This window comes from Aphelocoma coerulescens, chromosome 13, assembly GCF_041296385.1.
Source record: "Aphelocoma coerulescens isolate FSJ_1873_10779 chromosome 13, UR_Acoe_1.0, whole genome shotgun sequence".
Lineage (NCBI taxonomy): Eukaryota > Metazoa > Chordata > Aves > Passeriformes > Corvidae > Aphelocoma > Aphelocoma coerulescens.
The window spans coordinates 1,213,979-1,241,506 of NC_091027.1; the positions used below are offsets into that span (position 1 = coordinate 1,213,979).

Consider the following 27,528-nt stretch of genomic DNA (forward strand, 5'->3'; position numbering starts at 1 on the left):
CGGGGCTGCCTTGGCACGGGAATAAACCCGGGGCACAGTAACACATCCAGATCCCTTTAATCGAGCTGCTACGATGGCGTGCGGGGGCTGGCAGAGAGAGGAGCAGGAGCAAAGATCCCAGAAATATTAAAATGCCTCAATCTGCCGGCGAAAGTTACCGGAGGCGTCGCGGTGGGGACGGGCAGGGAGGGCTGGCCCCGCGCTCCCGCTGCATCCCGGCCCCGCCGCGCTTGGCCTTTGCACATCTGCAACCCCTTTGCTTGCCTTTCTTCTTTTTTTTCCTCCTCCCAGATCACTTTAAAGGTCCAGCTTAGGGCATAATTAGCAAAGCAGTTAAAGTGGCGACCTGGCGAGGGCAGTGACCTTCGGCGGTGGCAGGAAGCGGCAGCCGTGGGTGGGCTGGGGGCTACAACACCCGCCGGGCACCCAGGAATCAGCACTGGGTTGTAAAATCTCCTCCTCCATCCCCCGGCACAGCCTCGGTGCCTTCATCTGCCCGGAGAAAATGGTCACAATTTTGGTGACATTGTGATGCCGAGCTCCCGTCCCGTGGGCTGCACTGGCACCGCTCACTCACGCACACGATGCTCCATCCTTGCCCTGTCCCACAGCACCAGGGACAACCCAACATCCGTGGCCAAGGACTTCCCAGCCCCACTCAGCTGCCAGCACCCACCCACAGCCATGGCACTGCCCCCATTGTGCGGGGACGCTGTGGGGCCACAGGGCCGCGGTTCCACACGGGGCCATCTGAGCTCCCTTGCCACCACCACGACCTTTGCTGGTCACAGATTAGGAGCTGGAGCCGCTTGGATTTGTTTGATTTCTGTTGATGGTTATTAGGCAGAGGAAGTGCCAGAAGGGATTTTGACCTCGAGTTTAAACCTACTCCAATTAGAGCCACTGAGCCTTTAATTACCGCGCTCCGGCCACTTTGGTTAAAGCAACAACAAAAACAAACAGAGAATCTGGTCGAAGATGGGCTTTTCTTCTCATGGTTCCTCTGATCTGCCACTTACTTTGTTCCTGTGCTGTGTGACTGTGGCATGGGGCGTTCTGGGCCAACAAGCCCCTCGTGCTGCCTCCAGACCCAGAGGTGACACTGCTCTGAGGTGACTCCCACAGCCAGGGGACACCCTGCCCTCACCCACTGCCCCTCACGCCACCCATCAGTGCCCCAAGGATGCGCCAGTATTTTCCCTGGGGCTCCCACCAGAGAAGGCAGAAGAGTACAAACAATGGGCAGACCCCACTCCTTTCCTCTGTGGTGCCCCTACCTTCTCCACAGGAAGATTTGATTTCTTCCAGCAAGGGCTGTTCTCCCTTCTGATGAGCCTTCTCCCCTTGGATTGCTTTTCCTTCTTTCACGGAAACTGGAAATCAGATCTCAAGATGCCCTTCCTACTGGCTTGGGTGGGAAGGGACCTTAAAGTCCATCCAGTGCCACCCCTGCCATGGCAGGAACACCTCCCACTGTCCCAGGCTGCTCCAAGCCCCAATGTCCAGCCTGGCCTTGGGCACTGCCAGGGATCCAGGGGCAGCCACAGCTGCTCTGGGCACCCTGTGCCAGGGCCTGCCCACCCTCACAGGGAAGAATTCCTTCCCAATATCCCATCCATCCCTGCCCTCTGGCAGTGGGAAGCCATTCCCCCCATCCCATCACTCCATGCCCTTGTCAGTAGTCCTGGGGACCCCGAGCTCTCTTCCCACCACAGCACAGCAGCTCCGCAGTCGTGTCTGCCCTCCACAGCACCCAAAGCCTCCATCCCCAGCCTGGCTGGCAGAAAAGGCCAGAGGTGTTTACTTGGTCACTGCAGGTGACCACAGCCCTGCCACTTACAAGAAGTGGCTGAGCTGTCACAGACCCAAAACAAGTATTTGAGCCTGGAGTCGCTGTGAGCCCACACCAAACACAGCGTGGGTTCTCCGGACCCCGGCACCCACCGTCCCTCCCCGTGCTCCCGGAGCCTCTGTCTGTGCAGGAGCATGGAGCTGGAGGTGTCTGCAGCTTCAGGCCACCGGAGGAGGAGGAACAGGAATGCCAAATATTCCAGTTCTCTGGATATCCAAGCCCAAATAAGGCCTAGATGCCAGGAGAGCAAACACGAGGCTGATCGACCAAGTTTGGGCAAATGTGATTTAGAGTTCCCCAATGCTCCAGATTTTGCCTTGTAGGATAAAATTCCTAATTCTGTGTTCACTTATTCCTGTTTAAAGAGGAATCTGGGGAACCTCTATCCATCTCTGTCAGCCCCAAGTGCTTGTTTGTGGGGACTGTACATTTGAGAAGTTCAGCTGTGAACCAAAACCAGTTTCATGGGTCAGGTAAGTCATGACTACCAAAAAATAAAAAAAACCCACCCAAAATATAATCAACATTTCCTGACAGGCTGGCATTGCTTGGTTACAAAAATGATGGACACCTTGGAGATTTGTGTTAAGCCTTCCATGGGAAGTGATGAAATTCCCCCAGATAATCTGTGTTTGTCATCGATAACCAGGTGCAATAACACATCAAAACCCAATTAAACACCTACAGCAACAATTGCTACAGAAGTGACATTTATTGACAGTCTGCTGTATTTACAGGTTGAACATAGTAAAACTCCAAAGTGAATGACCACTTGGCAGAAAGCACAGGAGTGCACATTAAATCTACATTTCCAACGCATCAGAGTCTCTGCTAACACAAACTATAAAAGCAAGAGTTACAGATATGTTAGGAATTGTCTCAAAAGTCCCAAGCCAAAGAAAAAAAAAAGGCCTTTGTTTGGCAAGATGACTTTTATACGAAGTTGCAACGTGATCTTTCCGTTTTACACTACGGACTTGTTCCGTGAAAACCCCTGGAGAGCCCAAAACGTTGGTGGTGCGATAAAGGAAAGGATGCTACAACACCGAGAATACAGACTGTTAAAAATTAATACTTGTGCCACCTCTAAGTTCCCAATGACACCTCGGAGTCGGGACTGCAGCGACCCCTTTTCTTCCACAGGCCCCCGGGTGCTGGGGCATCGCTGTCACCTCAGCTCCTGAGTCACCCCTGCGCTGCCGGCGCGCGGCTGGACAGGACACGGGGTACAGGGGGTGGGCAGGACAGGACATGGTGCACACGGGCTGTACAGGACAATGCCCATCTGTACGGGGTGTGGCAGATGTGCACTGCACAGGACATGTTACGTGGGCTGCACAGGGCACAGCGTGACATGGGCTGTACAGGACACGGTGTTACACGGGCTGTGCAGGACACGGCACACGTGGGCTGTACAGGACACAGAACACACACACTGGGCCAGCGTGTCACACAGGCTGTACAGGATGTGGCACACACACTGCACAGCACAGGGTGTCACACAGGCTGTACAGGATGTGGCACACACACTGCACAGCACAGGGTGTCACACACACAGAGCACAGGGTGTCTCACACACTGCACAGCACACGGTGTCACACACAGCACACGGTGTCACACACACTGCACAGGATGTGGCACACACACTGCACTGCACAGGGTGTCACACAGCATAGGGTTTCACACAGAGCACAGGCTGTCACACACAGCACAGGGTGTCACACACAGCACAGGATGTCACACACTGCACACGGTGTCACACACTGCACAGGGTGTCACACACACTGCACAGGGTGTCACACAGCATAGGGTTTCACACAGAGCACAGGCTGTCACACAGAGCACAGGGTGTCACACAGAGCACAGGATGTCACACACAGCACAGGGTGTCACACAGAGCACAGGATGTCACACACTGCACACGGTGTCACACACACTGCACAGGGTGTCACACACTGCACAGGGTGTCACACACACTGCACACACAGGGTGTCACACACAGCACAGGGTGTCACACACACTGCACAGGGTGTCACACACAGCACAGGGTGTCACACAGAGCACACGGTGTCACACACACTGCACAGGGTGTCACACACTGCACAGGGTGTCACACACACACTGCACACACAGGGTGTCACACAGAGCACACGGTGTCACACACACAGGGTGTCACACACACTGCACAGGGTGTCACACAGCACACACAGGGTGTCACACACACAGGGTGTCACACACACACTGCACAGGGTGTCACACACACTGCACAGGGTGTCACACACACACAGCACACACAGGGTGTCACACAGAGCACACACAGGGTGTCACACACACTGCACAGGGTGTCACACACTGCACAGGGTGTCACACACACAGGGTGTCACACACACACTGCACAGGGTGTCACACACAGCACACACAGGGTGTCACACACACAGGGTGTCACACACACACTGCACAGGGTGTCACACTGCACAGGGTGTCACACACACAACTGCACACACAGGGTGTCACACAGAGCACAGGGTGTCACACACACTACACACACAGGGTGTCACACACACACTGCACAGGGTGTCACACACAGCACACACAGGGTGTCACACACACACTGCACAGGGTGTCACACACACTGCACAGGGTGTCACACACACACAGCACACACAGGGTGTCACACACAGCACACACAGGGTGTCACACACACTGCACAGGGTGTCACACACTGCACAGGGTGTCACACACAGCACACACAGGGTGTCACACACACAGTGCACAGGGTGTCACACACAGCACAGGGTGTCACACACTGCACAGGGTGTCACACACAGCACACACAGGGTGTCACACACACAGGGTGTCACACACACACTGCACAGGGTGTCACACACAGCACACACAGGGTGTCACACACACAGGGTGTCACACACACACTGCACAGGGTGTCACACACTGCACAGGGTGTCACACACAGCACACACAGGGTGTCACACACACTGCACAGGGTGTCACACACAGCACACACAGGGTGTCACACACACAGGGTGTCACACACACAGTGCACAGGGTGTCACACACAGCACAGGGTGTCACACACTGCACAGGGTGTCACACACAGCACACACAGGGTGTCACACACACAGGGTGTCACACACACACTGCACAGGGTGTCACACACAGCACACACAGGGTGTCACACACACAGGGTGTCACACACACACTGCACAGGGTGTCACACACTGCACAGGGTGTCACACACAGCACACACAGGGTGTCACACACACTGCACAGGGTGTCACACACAGCACACACAGGGTGTCACACACACAGGGTGTCACACACACACTGCACAGGGTGTCACACACAGCACACACAGGGTGTCACACAGCACACACAGGGTGTCACACACACACTGCACAGGGTGTCACACACAGCACACACAGGGTGTCACACAGCACACACAGGGTGTCACACACACTGCACAGGGTGTCACACACTGCACTGCACAGCCCAGGCAGAGCCGGGCAGCTCCCAAGCTGGAGGAGGAACTAAAGCAAGCCTGGCCCCTGCTGGCCCCGGGATGGCTCCTGCTGCCCGAACACCACAAACTGCGGCTGCACGGCTTCATCAGCACGTCACAGACTCACTGCAAGAGCTGCTTCCAACATTAGCCACTAATGAGTCAACAATTACAGAATTCTGCGTTAATTATTAAAATTTTACACCTAAAAACAAATAGAAAGAAATGCTTCTCCTTTTTTTTTCTTTTTCCAACAGTACTTTTATTTATTTATTTTAAAGCAGGTGATTATTTTTTCTTCTGCTCCAGAGCCTTGATTCACTTCCTGCAGGTGTCCTGCTGCTTCTTGGGGGGGATTTCACTAATGCAGGAAGACATTTGCCAGAAAACATCTGTTGGAGAAGGATATTGAACACCGAGAGTGCAGTCAGAGGGTTATTTTGGATAACAGGAGGATGTCGTTCACACAGCACAGGATGTCTAAGGGCTTATGAAGTGTCTCAGCACACAATGATGTGACTCCAGCAAAATGCTCAGGAATTTGTGCGTATTTTACGGGAAAATGCCAGGATTGTGTCCATTACTGCACACGCAGCTGGAATAGTAAACTCCAGCTTTCCACCACGTTGTATTTTCTGGTTTGCACTCATTATTCCCCTCCTAATTTTCTAAAAATGATCCCTGCTCTAAAAATAAAGTTAATCCCTCACTGTGCCCTTTCCCTCATGCCCTGAAGAGGAAATCTCATCTTCAGGACAATAATACACTAAAAATCCAAGTCTTTTGTGGTTTCTTCACTCAGAATTCAGGATTAAAGGTTTATTTTCAGGGGAAGTGTCTAAGTTGTAATATTTATGAATTATTCTGGACATTTATCTCAGCATATCTAAAAGGGAAAGTGTTTTTCAAAAATGCTGTAAAATGACACATAAGTAAGAATTTAAACACTCTACACCTCCACAAGCAAGGAGTGAAGCCAGGTCTCTAAAACTGTAATTTGAAACTTCAAACATAGGAAAAGTCTATGCAAAAAGAAACCACAGAGTTCCTTTAAGAAATAAAAAATAAAAGTTTTGGTAAGGAAGCAAAATTTAAAAAAACCTGTCCAGTCAGACAAAATACAGAGATAAAGCTGATTTTAAATGCTCACATTACGTGACCATAAACAGGGGGAAATCAACCCTCTGGTGACTCAGCAGGAATCTGGGAGGATATTACAGATCCTGGAGGAGGTCACAAACCAGAACTTTGTTATACAGAACTGAAACACGTAAAGAAATTGGCTGAACTATTTTTACACACTATCATCAGAGGAAAACACTGCACAAAGGCTGTTCTGTGCTGCAGGTTCTCCTCACAGACTGGAAACGAAGCAGAATCGTGGGCAATTTGCAGTTTCTAATAAAAGGGAAGCACATTTGGAAACCCAAGGCTCGGTTTTCAAATCTCAACAATTTAATGACCCCCAATTTAAAGCTGAGGTTGGTCTGGTTTCTTTGACTGTCCCAGCTGCAATTGCCTCTGTCTGGGGAAATGGGGTGTTATTATGATATTTCTAAAGGGAGCATCATGTTGCATTCCCCAGCTGGGAAGCAACCTATTCCAGGATTTCCTTCCCCTCGGGGAGGGACAGTTAATGCCAGGCCATTATCTGCTGTGAGCAGGAAATTACACTACAAGGCTTCAGCTACTTAAGCCTCCTCCTTTAAAGCCCCATTAAGGCAGCCAGGCTGAGGTTCAGCACTACAGCAAAAGACTCCCAGGCACTCAGGTTTTTGCAGGATGCTCAGGCAGGGCAGCTCAGGTGTGTGGGAGAGGTCTGAGGGGAGCAAAGGTGTGCAAAGGTGTCATTTCTTCAGGAACCTGGCAGCAATTTCAAACAGCAGAATTCAGACAAATTGCTCGTTCTGGGACAGAAGCCAAAGGCACTGGCACGTCCTTCTGACAGCATTTTGTGACCTCTCCTCGGGTTTGGGACACACCACGTGTCTCAGGCATGTGATTCATTCTGAAAGACACACTTGCCAAATACACTGCAGTACCCAGGGGCAGAGGTTTTGTTCTCACAGTATCTAGTCATGGAATCAAATGAATATACAATTCCTCACAGCAAAAACTCAGGGAGAAATGTCCAGTGTTCCTCTGCCTCCCACCGGGTCAGGCTGGGCTCTGCAGACTCAGAGCTGGGCAGGGAATACCAAGAAACAACTGCTCCCTGCTGCCTTGAGCTCTAAAAGTATTCAAGCAATGGAAAGTGTAGCCTAAAAAAGTCACTAAATAGAGCTAAAACCAAAGCAGAAAATTTACCTTTAGTAAATAAAGAGAACTCTGGTTCTGGGGAGAGTGGAAAACGTATCTGGCATCTTCCTGACCTTTGCGTAATTAATAAATCCTCTGAGAAACAGCAGAAAACCTGGAGGGAAGAGACACATTTGTCCAGTTAACACAGGTGTTGCTTCTTCAGTGAGAGGGAGCAGCTGAACTCCCTGTCACCACTACAGAGGGACCTCCTCACTGGGATGCACAGCAGCTGATCACACACAGTCACTATTTTTGGTAGCAATAACACCTCATCTTTCCACTTCAGGCAACTTCAAAAACAAACTTTCCTTTGAAAATCACACCACTTTTGACTCTGAACAAGATCCAGTCACTCCCAAAGCAAGAAAAAGAAAATAAAATGAGGAAGACAACAATCCACTCTTCCATTTAAGATGCAAGAGCAGACACAACATCAGTTACAAGCATTCTCTTCTTAACTTCTGGATGATATCAGGATGCTGCCACCAAGAACTGGCAATAGAAGGACAATGTTTACACGTGCCTTTAAAACCTGAATGTCTTCAGTCAGAGGAGTATGAGGGTCACATTTCATTTGTACATCTGCACACACATATTTAACAGCCAGGAATGCTCACAAAATCCTAACTGCACTTTATAGAGTTTTTAAGCATCTTTCCCCCACCAAACACTCACCTAGTACAAGGAAGACCCACCAAAGCCAGTACTGGCCATCAAAGTAACCGGGAAAATAGGTGGAGAACTGAAAAACAGCCAAAAAACAATACAGCTTAGAGCACATGGAAGTTTGTGAAGCCAAGTCTATTCCCACCAATTTCAGCAGTAACCAGATGAAGGCTGCACACAAGAGATCTCATGGAATGCTGCATTTCACCAGCTGCAGGAACAGGTTACCTCCATAAACTGTTATTTATGGGTTTTCTGCACACTTCAGCCCAGCTCTAACAAGGGGAACGGGCCAGATTCAACACCCAACTATGAACTCCAGAAACCAGCGGGGCACAAGGACACTACTGGACAAATATTCCTGGTTTAAATTGTGTCCTGGATGCTTATAAAGCACAGCTGCAGTTTGTGAAAGGGCAGAGCAGGCTTGCAGCAGTGCAGCACATTCATTACACTGTCAGGTTGCATGGTGTAACAGGTGGGAAAGAAATCCCACTTCTGTGGAATCCACTGACAAGATTCCCAATTGAGAAAATTACTGCTATAAAATGAAAGGTACCAATACTATTAGAGCACTGAAGTTCACAGTTCCAGTATAAATACAGTATCATTCCTTTGGGTTTGTTCAAGTTTAAAAACCTACCGAAAGATAAGCTTGCGAAAGTTTAAATCAAATCCACAGTTAATGTCACCTCTTCCTGTCACATCTCCTAATCCAGCTAATAGTTCTTAACACCTCTGTACCAAGATGACCACAAAAACTGTCTACAGGAAAGTGAAGAGATGCTGTATTTACAAATTAGAATTCCCAGCCCCAAAAGACAGGGTAGGAAGTGACAGCTCTGACATTAATGCTCTCTACCTCTGCTTACAGCCAATGAGCTGCTTTGCTTAAAATTCAACTTTCAGCCTGGCATATCTGTGTGCCATCATTTCACGGGCTCCAAATAAAGATTTCCTGAGGGAAATATTTTCTCCCAATCCCTCCAAAAACCGTAAGAGCCAAAAATCCCAGAGCAGGGTGGCAGCCTGCTCCTGGTCGCTGCTCCTGTGCCGCAGGAATGCTGCAGCAGAGGGCACCCACGGCCTTCTCCCACTGCTGCTCCAAACCTCGCTCCTCCCCACGTCCCTATTTCCCTCTCCTCATCAGCTATCCCACATTTTAGAGAATTTGCTTATTTCCAGAGGACAGCCTAAGGCACAGCAGGCTGCAGGGCTGGCTTTGCCTGGGTTAATGTTTTCCCAGGATCCGAGCATTGCTGCTGCTCAGCACAAAGCCACACTCTGATGCAGGACAGTGGCTCTGTCAGACAGAAACACACAGAATGAATCTCAGAATCCCAGAGTGGGCTGGGTTGGAAAGTATCCTACAGCTCCTCTCTTTTGCCACAGACAGGGACACCTTCCAGTATCCCAGGAATCCCTGTCCAGCCTAAACTTGGACACTTCCAGGGATGGAGCATCCTCAACACATACAATCCTTATTTTCTTTTACTACAGTAATAATTCCAGCATATAAACAAGATATAATTATATAAAAAAAAAAAAAAAAGAAAAAGCTCTGTTCTTAGTGAATTAATGGATCAAAAATTATTTCATTATTTATAAACCTCTAAATTTATCACTAATTTCAGTACGAGATAAAAATCTACTGGGGAAAAAGAGTATCAGTGTCTGTGTACGTGGTTTTGCACAACACAACTCACCCTGACAATCAGGATCCACTTAATAAGAGACAGACCAAACCCAGAAATGGCCCCATATCGTCCTGCAGCTGAAGTAGTCAGACAGAAAGACAGGAAAAATCCAATCCAGTTGAAGAGGAATGCCACTGAGAAAGCAAGAGAAAAGCAGCAGGTCAAGACACCTTTATATTCCATGGAAAAAAAAACATAAACCCCTCGCACACAGGTTTTTCCTGGTGCTACAGAAACATAAATGTGACCCAAACTATTTTGGGTCACTGCTTGAAAAAAAGTTCGTTCTATCAGGTACTTACTGAAGAAAGTCAGCATGAAAATGCCATCATTTCCTATCCTCAGCTGGTCAGTGTCATCAAAGTCATCTCGTGTCACAAAGTCATCATCCTGCAAAGCAGAGAGAGGCAGCACATGGGGGAGTTAGGTCAGTCCAGTCCACACAGCAACGCCAGTTCTGGGTGTGACTCTTCAAGAAAGGGCTGGAATCCTAAATCTCAAAAGGCTACAAATGTAAGAATGAAAAAATTCCTGCTTCTCATCCTGAAATGGTGCAGGGCATGAACTGTTATCTATATAATAGGAAATGTATCTTTATTTTTAACATAGTCAAGATCCAGCATGTTCTTGTTCTCACTGTGAAGAATTCTTCTATTCATCAAAAAATTATCATCTCAGCAAGGAATTTGGCTTCTGTGAAGAAGTGTAATGAGCAGTGGACTTCTAATGCTAGCAGGGGTGGAGGGAGTGGCTGAAGAAGAGATAATGTAGGAAAAACAAAAAGAAATTAAGTCTGACAGAATGGTTTTATCGTCCTTGTATCAGCTACACTGACCTCCAGAAAAGTCAACTAAGTAAGCAGCCGGAGTATCAAGGGTAGATATGCCAGACAGCTGAAGAATTAATCCTAAATCTTTTTTAAAAATGAAAAAAACCCAACAAAAACCCCAGTGTCAGTGCACAGGGATACAGTACAGTCCCTCTGTCAGCTTGCCAAACTAATCTGGCTAGCACATGCTGGCATTACTGAGATGTCTGACATCATCACAGTGCTCAGAGGAAAATTAAAAAGAAAAAAAAAAATAGCCACAGGACTCTCGGGAGCATGGAATATCACCACCCCAGAAAGCTTCAGAAACACAAAAAACCCAACATGAATTAAAACAGTCATGGCACATGATGGGCAGGAGTTAAAGCTGCAATTGTACCCAGCAGCACAGGGACAGCCAGGCAGGCAGGGACACTCACCCTGCCAGGAACCAAGGGAATGGTGGCCTCAGCCTTGGTTCTCTCGGCCTCGTCGTAGCTGGGCAGAGTGGTGGCCACGTTGTAGGACGGCGGCTTCGGGAACCCTGACTCATCCTTGTAGTCAAAATAAGCTGCACAGAAACAGTTACACAGGAGGTAACTCAGCACTGCCTCAAGAACACCGCGTTGGGAATGAGCAGTGTTCCGGGTGATTTCCAACGAGCCCCATTCCCAGGCTGTTGGAGCCTGTCCCCTCCCCACCCTTCCATCCATTCCAGCCTCCTGCCATCCCAAAGCAGGAAGTGAAAAGCACAGGAACACCTTCTCTGATAGCCAGTAATCCACAGAACACTCACTGAACATGCCTGGCTGTACTGCTTAAAACAACCCCACATGCTGCGCCTCTGCCGACTTGGACACTCAGGAACAGTCATGTTTCCAGATCCAAGTGGTTATTAAAGTTATTAGTGACAGGACAGGAGGGTGATTCAAAGTCCCATTCTTATGACCAAGTACTTAGTTATTGAAAAGTGCAGGAAAAGTGAATTCTTTAAACCCTTTTAAGTAACAAATCCTTTAGGGAAGGGGCACAGCATCATCCAAATGCCAAATAATGAGAGGGGAACCACAAATCCTTACAGCACTTTGATTTTTAACTGTCTTCAATTTACTGAGAACACTGTGAACTGTAACCTGAACACCCTTTGATAGGATGACATCAGACAAACGCAGCCAAATTGCATCTCCTAAACCACAAGTACCAACAAGCTGTGTGGATCAATCCTGGTCCCTGCAGCTTGGGAAGGTGCTGCAGAGCCAGCCATGGATGAGGAGAGCAGTCAGTGACAGCAGAGCAATCCCAGCCCTCCCCCCAGGTGAGGGTACCTGTGCTCTCCGCAGAAATGCTGCTGTAGGGCGGAGGGGCGTCGTTCACCACCGGCACGGCCTCGCCCGGCTCCTCTTCATTCTGCAGCTGAACAGACCCACGCACCACGGGTTAGGAGGGTTTCTCAGTGCTCTGACACCACCCCTGCAGCTTTAATTGCACACAACAGACTCTTCTGGAAGGAGACTGTTCTGCAGCACCACGGGACATGGAGCAGCTGCTCAGCCTCCCTCCCAAGCATTCCCACTTGAAATGATCCATCTTCCATCTCAGTTTTAATGTTTTTAAATCCTCTCCTCACACACCTGGACTCCAGCAAAGCACAGCACACAGCTTTCCAGTACCTCTCAATTTCCCTGGCACTTCCTCAGCTCACACTGCTTAGGAGCTGCAGTTGCATCTGTTTTAGTCACAGAAATACAGTGAGATGCCCAACAAAAGGCTCCATTGCTGCCTGTGGCTTTGCTAAGGAAGGGATTTTTCCATGGATACATTACATAATGATGCACAGAAGTACGAATGTTGCCATTTCCCTTCAACCTTTCACACTGCATGACTGAAAAGGAACCAGTTTATTTTGTGCACTGTGCTTCCCACAGGCTCTGTATAAATAACCAGGAGCTATCACAGATCCAGCACCACTCGCACGAGGCAGGTGTGCCATGGCAGCTTTGATCAGGGAAGCAGTAGTACCAGGCCAGAAAGGAGGTTACAGCTGCCATCTCATTTTTCCCTTCCTTCCATTTCTCATCATCCCAGAAGCAAAGGCACTGAGGTTTTCTGCAGAACAACTCACCTCAAACAAGCACCTCGGGACTGAAGCACTGGGCTGAGCGGGAGGCACTGCCCTCGTTTGAAATCACCACTAAACAACGTCTCCTCCAGCTCTCCCTGCTGCAATCCCACACATTTGCTCCTGAAGCCATCCAGGATATTTTGCTTTCTTTGGAGAGACATGTTGCTGTTCTCCTTGAGCATTTAACACAGGGAGTGGGGTGTAGGGGGGTGTTCTTATCTTACTTGTACGTCTTATCAGGGGAAAATAAATCAGCTCACACTTCTAAATGCAGATCTCGGATATCCAGCTGTTCTGTGGTTTGGAGTTTTATGCCTTTTGCTGCTTAAGATCAAAGATCACAGAATCACAGAATGGTTTGGGTTGGAAGGGACCTCAAAACCCATCCCATTCCACCCCCTGCCATGAGCAGGGACACTCCCACTGGCCCAGGTTGTTCCGAGCCCCGTCCAACCTGGCCCTGGACACCTCCAGGGATGTGGCAGCCACAGCTTCTCTGTGCCAGTGAAAGACTATAATCTATAGTCTGTTCCAGATCACATTATATCCATATCCTCTGTGAAAGTCTTCACTGGGCTTAGCAGAACACAACATGAGTGGTTCTGCTGGCAGGTCCAAGGGGTCAGCTGAGAGGGGGGAAAGGGAGGAAACGACACTGGGAAGCACCAGGAAAAAATCAGGAGCACTGTCTCCCGTCCAGCTGCAGCAGAACAGCAGAGCACCACAGTCCTGCACTCCAGCTCCCCTTCAGCTGAAGCTCACTCTGCTCCCCAGGAACATTTTCCAAACAGAATAGGTGGTGGGGGACGGGTGAAATGGGTGCTGGTCAGACTCAAGCTTTGTGGATAAGAACTCCTCACATGACAACGCTGAGCCATTTCCTTGAAGAAGGAAAAGTCAGTGATCCGGATGAAAATTTAATCCGTGTTCCGGCAGAAGCAGCTCCCAGCACAGCTGTCAGCAGGACACATCCCCAGCACTGGTCCCTGGCCAGATGTGAAGCAGAGCAAACAATCCCAGGGAGTGAGGCCCTGGGGTGGAGGTGGCAGGACCTGCATCACCTGCAGCTTTACTGAGCCCCAGGCCAATGAGCAGGGACAGGAGGAACAGCTCCCACCACAGCGAGGCACCTTTGTCTTCTCAAAGCCTTTCCAAGAAACAAAAATGCCTCATTTTATAAACCCCATGGAGCTCGGCATTAGAAGTAAATGAAACTGACTTGAGAAGTAATTGCCTATTAAAATATGCTTTAAAAATTAAAAAAAAAGAGACAGCATTACTCCAAAAATCCCAGAAACCCTGCACAGAGCACGAGGGGCAATGAAGGGACAGAGAAACACAGAACCAAACTGCTTGATTCAGTCTCTGCCCAGAGAAGCTGTGGATGCCCCATCCCTGGAAGTGTCCAAGGCCAGGCTGGACGGGGCTTGGAGCAGCCTGGGATGGTGGAAGGTGCCCCTGCACATGGCAGGGGTGAAATGAGATGATCTTTAGGGTCATCCCAAACCATTCTGTGATTCCATAATTCTTCCAGCTCTGTAGTTTTTTAATTCTCAGAAAATGCTCCACCATACCTATTGTCAGTCTATCCATGAAAATTCAATACTTCTTTTCTCCCTCTTCCTGTGCAGGACCTGGTCTATTAAAAGGAGGAAAGGCTCTGTCACACCTAGGACACTCTGGGTTCCACATGCCCTCCAGGTGAGGGGGTGGCAGAAATTCAACCCCTGATCCCTGTAAGAAAGAAGGCAGGTACAGCCTGAGAGCACAGTCACCAGGGAGGGGGGAGGAAAGCACCACATGTGACAACACTGGAAGAGATGAAATAAAAGAGGACACAGATATTGAGTGGAATATTAACTCCTACCACTGGTTCTTTTTTCAATAGTAAAAAGAAATACATGTTCTTCCACCAATGTCATGTGGGAGAAAGCAGCTGAATTCACCGCTGCCTTCAAACATCACAATTCAAGTAATGGATAATGACACAAAAAATGCAGCTACTTTCTAAAGTTGAGCTCGAGGCTGTGGGAGGTTACAGTTATAGAAAACATATTTTTCTTCTAATGGACAAGGTACACAAATGCCTTCCAGCCTTTTTAATGATTCCAGGCATCTAAAATTCAACTAAGTGCCTATTAGCAGAGCAGGGAGGGTTCATGTGACAGGAAGAATGACTCATCGGGCCTCGCACGGCCGCCCTGCTGCCCCGGCCTGGCCCCGGCTCCCACCTGCCCTGCACAGCTCCAGGTACGGACTCGGCTCGCAGAGAAACCCCCGAGCCTCCGGAACCCAGAGAGCCTGGTTAAAGCAGTGTCTTTAACAGAGACACTGTTCTGTTCTGCTGAGGCTGTGGGGTAATTCTTTCCTAGATTCACTGATGGATTTTAGCTTTTCAGGCAAGGTTCTGGTATTCGTGGCATTAAAAAATAAGACAGTCTTTACAGCCATGCCTACAGTTATTAAAACAACAGCTGGGCTGGGATTTTTTCACCAGACTGCTAAACCAACAGAAAGTTGACTGATAAATATCCCACCCAAGGATATTTATTTTCAAAAAAAACCAAAAAAAACCCAACCAACCAACCAACCAAACAAACAAACAAACAAAAACAAAAAAAAAAAACCAAAACAAAACAAAAAAAAAACCAGCATGAGAAGCCTGGCACTGAGCAGAACATCACGTCTGGTTGCCACTTGCCCTGACTGAGACCTGTCCCATGTAAATACACATCACAGTAGCGTGAGAGTTAAAATCTTACAAGCTGTTTGGAAATACTTCCATGTAAACTTTGAAGAAAGCATTTCCAATAAATACATTGGTTAATTCTTCCAAATTTCCTAAACTGGCATATGGGCTGCTAACATAGTTTTGAATCTTTATTTTTTAACTCCCCTTTGCCAAGCTCTGAGGCTGCATGTAAATATTCTTTACACTAAGGCAGCATCATTACACTAAATCAGCATTACTACAAGCTTGGCCTTAGCAATAGATCACATATCATTCCATATCTTCAGCCTTTTGGAAGCAAATTAAAATAACTGCCAATTCTGAAAAGGGGAGTTATTTTCACTGACTTACACTTTGCTTAATTAAACACACCCTGATTTAAAATCCCGACTTTTGCCTGATGTTGTTGCTAATTCCTGTAACTTAATATCATCTTATTAATCAGCAGGAATAATGATAAGCTACCAGCCAAGCCAACCCACACCCTTCAGCCCTCTCCCTGATGAGCAAATAACTGTTTTCTCCCGTAAGCTCTTCCAGCCCATTTCCCCAGAGCAGTGACAGCCCTGAGCATCTGCCCCAGCTCCTGCACCTGGCACAGGTGTGCTGAGAGCCTCTCAGGTGACACATCTGGCACCTGTGCCAAGGCAGCCCTTCCTGGGGAGATGCTGATGCTCCTGCCCGAGCTTCGTGCTGGGGAACCAGCCCTGAGCAGAGCCCATCTCTGGGGAGTGACCTCCCTACAGCGCCAACCCGAGGATTTCCCCATGGAAAGGGTGCTCAGGCCTTGGCAGGGGCTGCCCAGGGAGGTTTGGAGTGCCCATCCCTGGAGGTGCCCAAGGAAGGGCTGGATGTGGCACTCAGGGCTCTGGGCTGGGGCACAGCTTGGACTCAACGGGCTGGGAGGGCTTTTCCAAACTGAGTGGCTCTGAGATTCGGAGACACTCCTCCCTTTTAACAAAGGACTGAAAACTGTGCCTCCACTCCCAAGCTCCACCTGTTTTTCCCCAGCTGGAGCAGCTCCCTGGCACCCAGTGAGCACACACGGAGCAGGAACCAGCAGCAGCATCCAGCTGAGGGGACGATGGCAACGACCCCGTGAGCCACCAAGGCAAAAACACAAATCAAAACCTATTTTATGTCCATAAAATACAACCTGTGCTCATGAGGGTGGTGTTCTCTGACTCACTGCAGCCAAAGGCCTGACAACACAGAAATGCTCCTCAATCCTGGGAAACAAGCTGGTCTAATTCCCTCATTTCTGTTCAAACAGGGAGTAAGACTGGTCTGGACAGACTGGAAACAAGCACTCGGGCCAGCACAAACCTGAGCCCACACACTGGCCTTAGACTTGAGAGATCAAGGTCTTAATATGGAAAAAGTAGATTTTAATCTTGGATAGCTGTAATTAAATTTCCCACACTTAAAGCATAAGGCCTTCTCATAATATTTAGAACCAGATTAATGTTTTTCTGGACATTAGGGCATCACAGAAAGAATTTTAAACGTTTTAAAATATCACATTTTTTGAATTGTCATATGAAGAAGGTTAAGTTTATCTTCAGTGGAAAAAATCCCACTGTGCCACCATATATCAAATTTGGATATTTCACAACAGGCAGGAACAGAATGATTGGATACCCCTTACTACTGGGTTTTTCTCACTCATCCCAATTACAAAGGATCAGAATTCACACACACACAACTTTTGCTCCTTGCTTTCTGTATGGTTATTTCTAAGTCACGATGCCAAACCCACAGAAAAAGGTTCCTCATCTCCTGGGAGCACTTAACAACCCAAAAGACCTCAGGGATTGTTCAGGGATTTCTGATCGCCACTGAATTTTAGTGATGAGAGAAAAGTTACCAAAAAAGCCCAACTCAGAGTCCAACACCATCCTGATGCCTGAGATAATTTAAAAGTTTGCATGCAAATCTATTTTCTCCTGCTACACAAGCTGTGAGATGACCCTGGCCTACTCCTGTTTCCCTGCCTTTCCCACACCCTTTGAGTTTTAGGGACGGAATGTTTTTAAATTCTGTAATTACTTTTTCACACAGAATCACTAAACCCTTGCAAACTCACCTGACAGGTACTGTTGCCTACAGAGATGGGTGTTTCAGAGGAAAATAAGCAGATTTTAGTCACCTGAGCACAACCCAGGCTGGACACAGGGCAGCTTCAGCACATCCTCAGAGCAGAGGCTGCACAAACAATTTTACTCTGCAATTTTTCTAATCTTTACTGCATTCATGTCAATGGCATCTCCTATTTTACTTATAAATAAAACATATAAATAAATATGCAAACAACCTACCCTGCAACTTTTCTTACCATTCTTATCTGTAGTCAGCACATCTTGCACACTGCAAGGACCTCACTGAGGAAACAGTCACTGGCATTTCTGATTCTAACTGCTGACATGGAAAGATTTGGGATGTTCTCATTTTTTAGTTTCAAAATGTGTGCCCATTTCAGCTGCAAAATTAAATACAAGCTTAAGGTACACACAAGGCAACAACTGATATCTGCCTCCCTGTTCCACTCCAGCCTCCCCAGATATTAAAGAAGCATTGAGGTCCTTCATGGATTTAAACTCTATTCCCATTCTATCTCCAGCAATGTATTTCTTCTACAGTTTTCACAGAATGAAAAACAAACAAATGGAAAAATCTTTCTTCCTTATTTTTCCCATCGACACCTCCCTTTAAGGAATGATTCATGATCCATGTAAACCTTCAACAAGTGCAACAGGAAGAAACAGCACTTAAAAAGGAATAGATCTTCATTATTTAACACTCCCACCATTTCCTAGGTGGGTTTACATTACTCATACACCTCACATATATTTTCGAATGCTCCAAGTGCAAAGCATGCCTGGAAAACACAGAGTGTAAATAAACCTGTTAAAGCTGGGCTATTTTTTCCAGAATGAAGGGTAATTTCTATTCCAAGGATGAAATACAGTTCTGCCAACTGAACTTTCAATCCAGGGTTATGCTAGAAAGGCTTTAAGCCCCCTAATCCCAACAACATCCCCGTATAACTTTCCCAAAGGCAGACTGAAATGACAACAGTGTCCCTTTTGGGGACATTGCCTGAGTAACAGTACCAGGGTGGGCTGCAGCTCTCCTTCTTCCCAAACCTCTCCATTCCCACCTCCAAAAGCACAGCCCCAGCACCTGGCCTGCAGAGGAAGATCCAAATCCAGCAGTCTGACCCTGTCCCAGTCCTGCTCTCCATGGAAGAGACTGGGAAAGCTGAAATCCGTTCTCTGGAGTTTTATTTTACATGGAGCTGCACTTCCTCAGCATGTGAGCTCAGACTCCCATCGCCCAAAGGCATCGCTGCAGGCTGGTTTTTATCAGACTATCTAATGCCTGAACAAAGCCATGGGCTAGGAAGTTGGCTTTGGAAAATAAATCAGTGCACGCCCCTTGCACACTGCCCGTGTTGGGCGTTGGTGAACAGACACAGGCTGGGAGTTTGCAGGGAAGAAAGAGGCGGCTGAGGGAGCACAGCCCACATTCCCACATCCCGAAGGGCTGAGGAAGGGGTGGGAGAGGAAACACACAGGTTTCAAACTCAGGTATCCAGCTCTGTTGTGCTCAGGTCATGGTCATTAACTCCCACCTTTTTTTCCTGAAAATACAGGCACTCAAGGAATCCTACAAATATTGTACAGGTTCTGTAGTGCCCACACCTCACCAGTGCTGCTCCCACATACACACGGATACATCAGGAACCCTTCCCAAAGTGAGGGTTACACATCCCTGGCATGCTTGGACAGTCAGTCACATTTACCAGTACAGGAACACCTACCTGCATAACCAACTGCATTAATGCACTACCCCATCACCCCAAAAAATCAAGCTTTAAAAATTCCTCCACTGCATCCAACAATTTAAAGGATTAAAGGAGCTTGTCGAGAATTTCTCCAGGCTACCTCCACTGACTGGGTCCTCTATTCTCCTCTAGCCCTTGCAGTTACCACTTCGCTATCAGTCTCTCTTCCTTGGCACATGGTACATTCATTATTGTACATTCACACATACAGAAAGTTTCAAAATATGGGAAAAAAATTGACACATCCAATGCTACAGGGACTCTCCCACTCTCTCATCCTCTCTTTATCTAAATCCCAACTCCATCTCCACAGCTTGCAGGGTTTTTGAAGCAACACAAGCATTACAAACCAGGTCAGTGACAACACACTTCACAACAGGAATACCTGGGTTCTGGCAGAGGGTGAGGAAAGAGAAGCAATTTCTAAACAGCTGCACAAAAGTAAATACATTTACATGTGAGAATCTGCCTCTCACTCCAGTTACACCAGTGGCTCCACAGACATCCACTATGTGCTTGTCTTTAGCAGAGCAAATCCTCTGGCACAGCCTGGCTCCCTAATCTCCACAGGGCTCTGCAGATGAGTCTGCCCTGGCTCTGCCCGAGGTGTGAGCAGACACAACACTGAGCTGGCAAACAACAGCTTTACACACCCCTCTCTGAGGAAACCAGGAGTGCGTGCTTCAGCCAGGTAACCCCACGGCAACGGGGTCCTCCGGCGATTCTGTCACCCATCCCCATGGCTCCGGGCAACAGGACACGCTGCAGATCCCTTGGGAAAAGGCATTTGTGGAGACACTTGTAGGGGTCAACACCACCAGCAGGACTCTGCCAGGAAAGGCGATTAGTGCAGAGACCTGGTTATCTGTCCCTAGCAGTTCCCAGAACACAAAGAGATTTGCCATTGTAAGCGAGCACATCTGTTTTGCACTGGAGAAAAAAAAAACCAAAACCAACCCTAAGTTTTACTTAACTTCCACATTTCCAGTATGTAAAAACACGGAGACCTGCAGCTGTCAGATGAGACAGGTATTCCATCCCATGGGAGGGTGTATCTCGAACTCTGCCGAGCGCGAGCCTACCCACGTTGGGAATGCTACCCAGGAAGAGTCACAACACAGCGACTTCTTGGGAGAACCTCGGTTCAGCAGGAGCGAGCTGTCTGCTGTTTTAAGGGATTTCTCCATTACTTTAAGTAAAGAATTCTACATGTCTGATGTCAGAAAAGCGCCTGCCAGACAGAACTGGGTCACACCGGGGGCCCCAGCCGACACCCGGCCCTTCCGTGGGGCCGGTACTGCAGACAAACGGGAAGCTGGAAGAGCAGAACGACCCGAATTCCCGACGGAGCTCTTTAACGCCAGCCTCTGGCCTAGGGGGGTTTCAGAGGAGTCCACACGTAAAAGATGGAATAAAACTAACGGTGACCTCGGGACGATGCGGAACGAGACTGTTCCCTGGGGTGGGGGGATTGCTGGCCGTGGTGAGGAAACGACCGGCGGGGTCAGCGCCCTGCGCCAAGGTCGCCCCGGGACTGGGCAAACAGCGGCCCCGGACACACCCGGCCGCGAGACTGGGCAAACACCCGGCCCCAGGACAGAGCAAACACCAGCCACGGGACTGGGCAAACACCGGCCCCGGGCACACCCGGCCCCGAGCCGGCGGGGAGCGGCTCCGCGGCCGATCCCGGCCCGACCCCCCGGGGACCCGCGGCCTCCGCCCCGGGCGCTGCCGCCAGCACAGGCCCCGCTCCCGGCCCCGCCGCCCCGGGAGCCGCCCGGCCCCGGCGCCCCTCACCTGCTGGTAGCGGCCGGTGCTGGGCTCGGCGGCCGCGGCCGCCATGGCGCTGCGGGGTCGGTGCGGGCGCTGCGCAGGCGGAGGCGGCGGCGGCCCGGTCGCTGCTCGCTGCGGGCTCCGCTCGCTCCCGCCCTCCCCGTCACGCTCGGCCGCGCCGCCTTCCGCCCCGCCCGCCGCCGGAGCCGCCCCGGGCCGCGGGCAGCGTTCCTGGAGGGGGCACGGAATCACAGAACCGCCGAGGCTTGGAGAGACCTCCAACGCCATCGAGTCCCAGCTGTGCCCCATCCCCACCTTGTCCCCAGCCCGGAGCACTGAGTGCCACCTCCAGCCCTTCCTTGGACACCTCCAGGGATGGGCACTCCAAACCTCCCTGGGCAGCCCCTGCCAAGGCCTGAGCACCCTTTCCATGGGGAAATTCCTGCTGCTGTCCACCCTGAGCCTCCCCTGGCCCAGCCTGAGGCCGTTCCCTCTCCTCCTGTCCCTGTTCCCTGGGAGCAGAGCCCGACCCCCCCGGCTGCCCCCTCCTGTCAGGGACTTGTGCAGAGCCACAAGGTCCCCCCTGAACCTCCTTTGCTCCAGGCTCAGCCCCTTTCCAGCTCCCTCAGCCCCTCCTGGGGCTCCAGCCCCTTCCCAGCTCTGTTCCCTTCCCTGGACACGCTCCAGCCCCTCCAGGTCTCTCTCACCATGAGAGGCCAGAACTGGGCACAGCACTCGAGGTGGTTCACCAGTGCCAGCACAGAGGACAGGCACTGCCCTGGTCCTGTTGGGCACGCTGTTACTGATAACAGGCCAGGTGCCATTGGCTTCTTGCCCTCCCAGGCACACACTGGCTCATGTTCAGCTACTCTCGACCAGCACCCCCAGGTCCTTCTCTGCTGGGCTGCTTTCCAACCAGGGCAGCTCCACTGGGGCAGGAGGGTGACCAGAACCAGCCCGAAGCCAGCCCAGCTCTACAGGGAGACCCAGTGTGCCACTGGCTGTGGGAATGCTGAGAGCACTGCTGGAGCTGCAGCAGTGATCCCACAAGCTCCATGCACTGTATATAATGTACATTGTGGAACTCAAGTATAATTTTCAGAGTGGAAGCTGCCATAGGATGTGTTAGTGAAAACCCAGGGAGTCAGGAAATTGATGTAAAGCCATGCTGACAAACAATGCTGCCTCAGCAGGGACACACCAGGGCCAGCACTGAGAAACCAGCCCCGTCTGAGCCACGCTGACCAAGCCTGAGTCACACATGACCCCTCCCATCCCGGTCCCACCACACGGGCAGGGAACAGGCCAGCGACTGCTGCACCAAACACGAGGTATCGACCAGCTCCTCTGACAGCGCCGTCAGCTCTTCCATATCCACAGGGAGCAGATGGTGTTGAGCTCCTTCCTTCCAAAAGGAGCACGTGTAGGAAACCACGCAGCAAGAGAAGTTGGTTTATTCTGAGTTCTTCAGTGCTACATTGGCCAAAAGACTTCTCAGCTTGTGTAACATTTGTTTTCTACATGCGCGGTTCAGCTCTAGTCAGGCTTGCACAAAATTACCCACATCAATCCCTAAGGTGGATGAGATTTAAATTTATCAGCTTTAGGATGAGGAAGGCTGAATCAGCCCTGCTGGGATTCCGAACTGCAAATTCAGAGAGATACAAGCATTGAAGCCCGAGGACATGGTTTTGAACTGCACACTCAATACAGGCCTCAATGCTCATTATTCCGTACCATAATCAGCCTGGATTCTTTTCTTCCTGTATTTTGCCTTTGAGGGGTAGGGAATTCATCGATGTCTTAGTGAGATGAATGAACATCCCAGTTCTCATGCTGAAGGAGAGGCAGGAACCGTGAAGGATTTTAGCCATGAATAACCTCAAAGAGTGACTCCTGAGAAATGCTGGAGACACAAGGACAAGGCAGGGTTCTTGCAACACAGGTGCCTTTGAAGGAGCTGGAACAAGAGCTGCAGGCACTGACAGACTCTGGTTTCACCTTTCCACAAGATTCACAATTTGCACTGAGAATTTCCCTGCAGTGAGGAGCTGTCCTGATGACATACATGGATTTACTCACTGTTGAGGTGGCGTTACATCCCTAAGTAAGGCTGTAGCAGCAGTGCTAATTAGCTGCACAGTGATTGACTTGGACAACAGAGATTAAAATAAGATGCAACCTGTGCATGTCCTCAGAGAAGATGCTGGAATGTATCCTGGAGAAATGGTGAAACTATTTCTTTCAAAGCCATTTTGGGGCCAGTGGAGGCAAATCATGGCCTAATTAGTCCATCTAGTCTGAGCATGACTGATTCCGGAGGGGTAATGGCAATTTCTTCCAGCTGCTCTCCCTGTATTTATTTTATTTCCTTAGGTGGGGAAGCTCAGTAAAAAGATGATGCTGTGGTTACAGCACATGACTGGTTCTGCTTTCATTTCCCAAGTGGTTTGAGGCAAATCACTTCATGCCTCTGTGTTTTCTGACTTTTTCTCCAGTACAAAATGTCTTTTCTCCCAAGAGACACTTGAAGCTTGAAGTCATTGATTTTAGTGACTTCCGTACGGGATGTGCTGTGAAAGTATTTGAAAGCAATTGAAAGTATGACAGAAGTGCAGTGGAGTGAGTCCTCTGAAATCTTGGAGCTGTACATGTGTTCCTCTAATTATTGTGTACAACTGAGCAATAAAGGGAACACTTTTAATATGCACTTTGTAATAAATATTGAACACTAAAAGCTAAATAATAAACCTCAAAAGCAGGGCGTGTAAGCCAAACTAGTAAGAACTGAGCAGGACATTAAAAGTAGATCTTTCTTCTAACCTTTTAGTGCTAAATTACCCAATTAAAAAAAAAAACAAAAAACAAAATCAAAATGTTCACATAACAAAAACTTTGTTATCATCAACTCAGAAATACTCCTGTGTTCCTGGAGGCAGAGACACTCCATGTGCAAGAATTGGATTCACAGGGTTTGAATATACATAGATGTCATTTCCCACTGAGAAATAACATCCTGAATTAGAGTTGTATAATTAAGCTGAGAGATTTGTTAAGGATTAATAAGTGCTAATAGATGCTCCTCCCCAAAACATCACTTGGCCACGAAGACTTTTTGTGCTTGGGACCATCTTGTATTTGAACCATCTTTGAGCTTTTTGCCCAAAAAAGCCAAACTGGCTGGCCCATCCATGGAAGTGTCCAAGGCCAGGTTGGACAGGGCTTGGAGCCACCTGGGATGGTGGAAGGTGTCCCTGCTCATGGCGGGGGTAGGACTGGATGATCTTAAGGTCTCTTCCAACCCAAACCATCCTGTGACTCTGTGACAGCCCCTGCCCAAGGCAACCGCCCCACTGCCTCAGAAGCAGCAGGTTCTGCAGCTGTGGGCTCCGTGCGCAGCTTTGGACACACAGGCAGCTGCAGTTTCTGTGTTTGTTGCAACAACAAAAGCCACTCGGTCACGTCGGGTCTGCTGGAACGAGGAGAGCCCCAGCAAGCACAGCCACACGTCCCACAGCCCGCGCAGAGCGGGGTGGAAGCCGCGCCTCATTCACTGGTGCGGAAAATTATGCCCCAATAAGCCACGAGTGTTGGGAGGAGGAGGAATGAAAACAACAGTAGCATTGAGTTGGGAGATTTTCCCAGCAGGACTTCTCTTCTCCTGAAACCCAGCAGCAGAACCGAGGGGCAGATAAGGAGTGATGCAGTGAGTTGTGCTGGATGGTGCAGGGCAGGGCAGAGCTGAGCTGCAAATTGCCTCCACATAGCACAGCCAGCTCGGTCCAGTCTGACTTTGGGGGCCCCAACTCACTGATCTCACCAATGTCCTTTGTTGCTCTGTTATTTCTTCAGCCTACTGGAGAAATCACAATTAACCAATGGTTAATTTACCCTTGCTATCCAGATTAAATCACTTACTGCTTAGGCTGGCAGTTTTGAACCTGGTGAGGAGTGAAGTCCTGACAGCTTTGCCATGGGAACCTCGCCTGAAAAACGGGAAGGGACTGGCACGGGTGCTCTCCAGAGCTCCCTGTTCATGCACTATTCTACACATCGGCTTGTTGGGACCCCAAAAAAATCCTAACTGCGATTTGGGTGCTGCCAGGAGAGCTAAGATGTGAGTGGGGCTTGCAGGAAAGAGCAGCTCCCCTCCAGATCTATTATTTCTCCTTTTCTTATAAATTGGGGTCAGAAGGTAAATGGAACATGCTGGAGCAGGAAGAGGTGACTGATGGTAGATATTAAAAAGACTCTTTAATTACAGGATTTGGAGAGGGGGTACTTCATGGAGATAGTTTTTTAATTGTTACTTTTTCAGGAAAAGAATTCCAGTGCTCCCAAGCAGTTCCCAACAGCAAAAGCCCTGGTCTTTGAGCACTGCTGACTCTGATCCCTTCAACATGGGGCAAAAGAAAACGCTGTGCTTGTTAGAGCTCCCCCATTAAACTTCAAGTTCTCCTGCAGAGAAGTGTTTGTTTCCTTCCATCTGCTGCTTTTGCAAGGAAGGAAAATGAGCCTGTTCAGACACCAGGAAGTTCTTCAGCATGGGAACAGCTCGCTGTAAATGCAGGAACAATAACGGGCAGAAATTATCATACCTAAAAATACCCTGCATGCGAGTCACACGTATAACCCAGACCTGGAGCAGCTCAGAGGGGTGGATGGAGCATGTGGATCCACGGGATGTGCTGGGTGTGGGCAGCGCGGGGGCACCTGCCTGGCTCTGCTGCAGTTTTTGCTCTCACCAAATCATGTTTTGCTTTTACAGGGAGCTGCCGGCTCCTCCTGCATCTTTGTGCCCTGCAGCTGCCCAAGCCAGTCGCAGGGGAGACGAAAGCCAGAGGCAGACCCTGTGCAGTCCGAGCCCTCCAACACTTGGATTTCACCGAACCCATCCCCACAGCGGGACTATGTGAGCAGCTGGGGTCTGCCAGGCCGATGTCAAAGGCGGCAGCAGCTCTCCACACCTCCCCGGAGACCCAGGGCAGGTGAGGTGGGAGGCAGAGGATGAGCTGACACTGTCCACAGGCCGCTCTGAGGGCAAAGCCCACGACCCTTAATCACCCCGGTTGTTGCCCTAGACCTCACCGCCGAGGGAAGTCCATGGTGTCTCTTGCAATCAATTCCTATGCGGGCTGTGCCTCCAGTATTTGCTTTCCCGAAACCTGCGAGCGCTGGCCGCGTTTCCACGGCAACGCCGAGCGATCCGATGAGGGCTCTTTGCAGAGCGCCGGTGCCGGTGCTCCCTCCCTGCCGAGGCTGCAGCAGTTCTGGCTTTGCACACCAGAAGCTGCAGTTGTGCCACAAGAGGGGTGATGTGGGAGCTCCCAGGGGTGTGTGCAGGTCAGGTGTGCGCTCAGCAGGTGCCCTTTGTGCCGGCAGCACCTGGAGAAAGGACTGAAGCAGCACCAGGATGGGAAGGGTCCAGACCTCAGCCAGTCTCTATCCCCTCCATCCCAGCGGGGCACAGCCCCCGGTCCTGAGCCTCTGAGCCCTCCGATGCCGTGATTGCTGCCCGTGCCCGTGGAACCCATGGGTCTGTCACACCGAGATGGCCCCGATGGAACAAGAGCTGTGTCCCACAGAGCCAGAGCCCAGGCTGCCCTGCCCTGCGGGAAAGCCGGGAATGCCGCTGCTGTCAGCTCCTCACTCGACACCAGCTACCCAGAGGCCTGCCCGTGGGCCGACACTGCTCGTGGAGACACATGGCCATGGAATTTATTTAGTCTCTGTGGCCTAAAACTCTTCCCGTGTCTGCCCACAGCCGTCCGGCTACAGCCCGCCACACCCGTCATTCCCGTCCCAAACCAAGGGCTCTCCGGGATGAAACAATACCGGGAGCACTGGTTCCAGCCAGGTCATTTAAATTATTAAAATGAGACGGAACTGCATGGGCTGGATCCCAGCAAAGCAATTTGTAGCTCATTCTTCCTTCTGATGAAATTGAAAATCGGTCTAACTTGGAAGTAAGAGCTTTGCATCCCAACAGTGAACCAAGCCTGTGCAAGGAGAGGTCGGGCACGTTTCCATGAGAGCTTTAAGGCAGCTGGAGCAACAGCAGGAAGGTGTTTTGGGAATACCACTGTGCCAGGAGCAGCAAGGACAGACAGAGATCATGGTCTCTTCATCCCCCAAAACGACCCCAGCATGCCCCAAACTGGGTCCCTACAGAACAGTTCAAGTGTGAGAGCAGCTCGTTCTGGGGGGGACAAGA

The 27,528-nt window shown here is 49.8% G+C and overlaps 1 protein-coding gene across 2 annotated transcripts; it reads right to left on the reverse strand.

Annotated features, from left to right (window-relative positions):
- Positions 1-5,604: 5,604 nt before the first annotated feature.
- NDFIP1 (Nedd4 family interacting protein 1) lies at positions 5,605-21,697 on the reverse strand. Of its 2 annotated transcripts, XM_069028977.1 has the most exons (9): positions 21,630-21,697; positions 21,339-21,545; positions 12,167-12,254; positions 11,282-11,412; positions 10,336-10,423; positions 10,043-10,167; positions 8,346-8,412; positions 7,677-7,782; positions 5,605-5,761 (listed from the first exon to the last, which is right to left on the reverse strand). In XM_069028977.1, exons 2-8 carry the CDS (start codon positions 21,381-21,383, stop codon positions 7,679-7,681), a joined length of 648 nt encoding a protein of 215 aa, XP_068885078.1. In that variant the 5' UTR covers positions 21,384-21,545; positions 21,630-21,697; the 3' UTR covers positions 5,605-5,761; positions 7,677-7,678. The 2 variants fall into 2 exon arrangements, with proteins under 2 accessions (XP_068885078.1, XP_068885077.1); XM_069028976.1 differs by lacking the exon at positions 21,630-21,697 and having other exon boundaries at positions 21,339-21,617.
- Between the last annotated feature and the right edge of the window lie 5,831 nt (positions 21,698-27,528).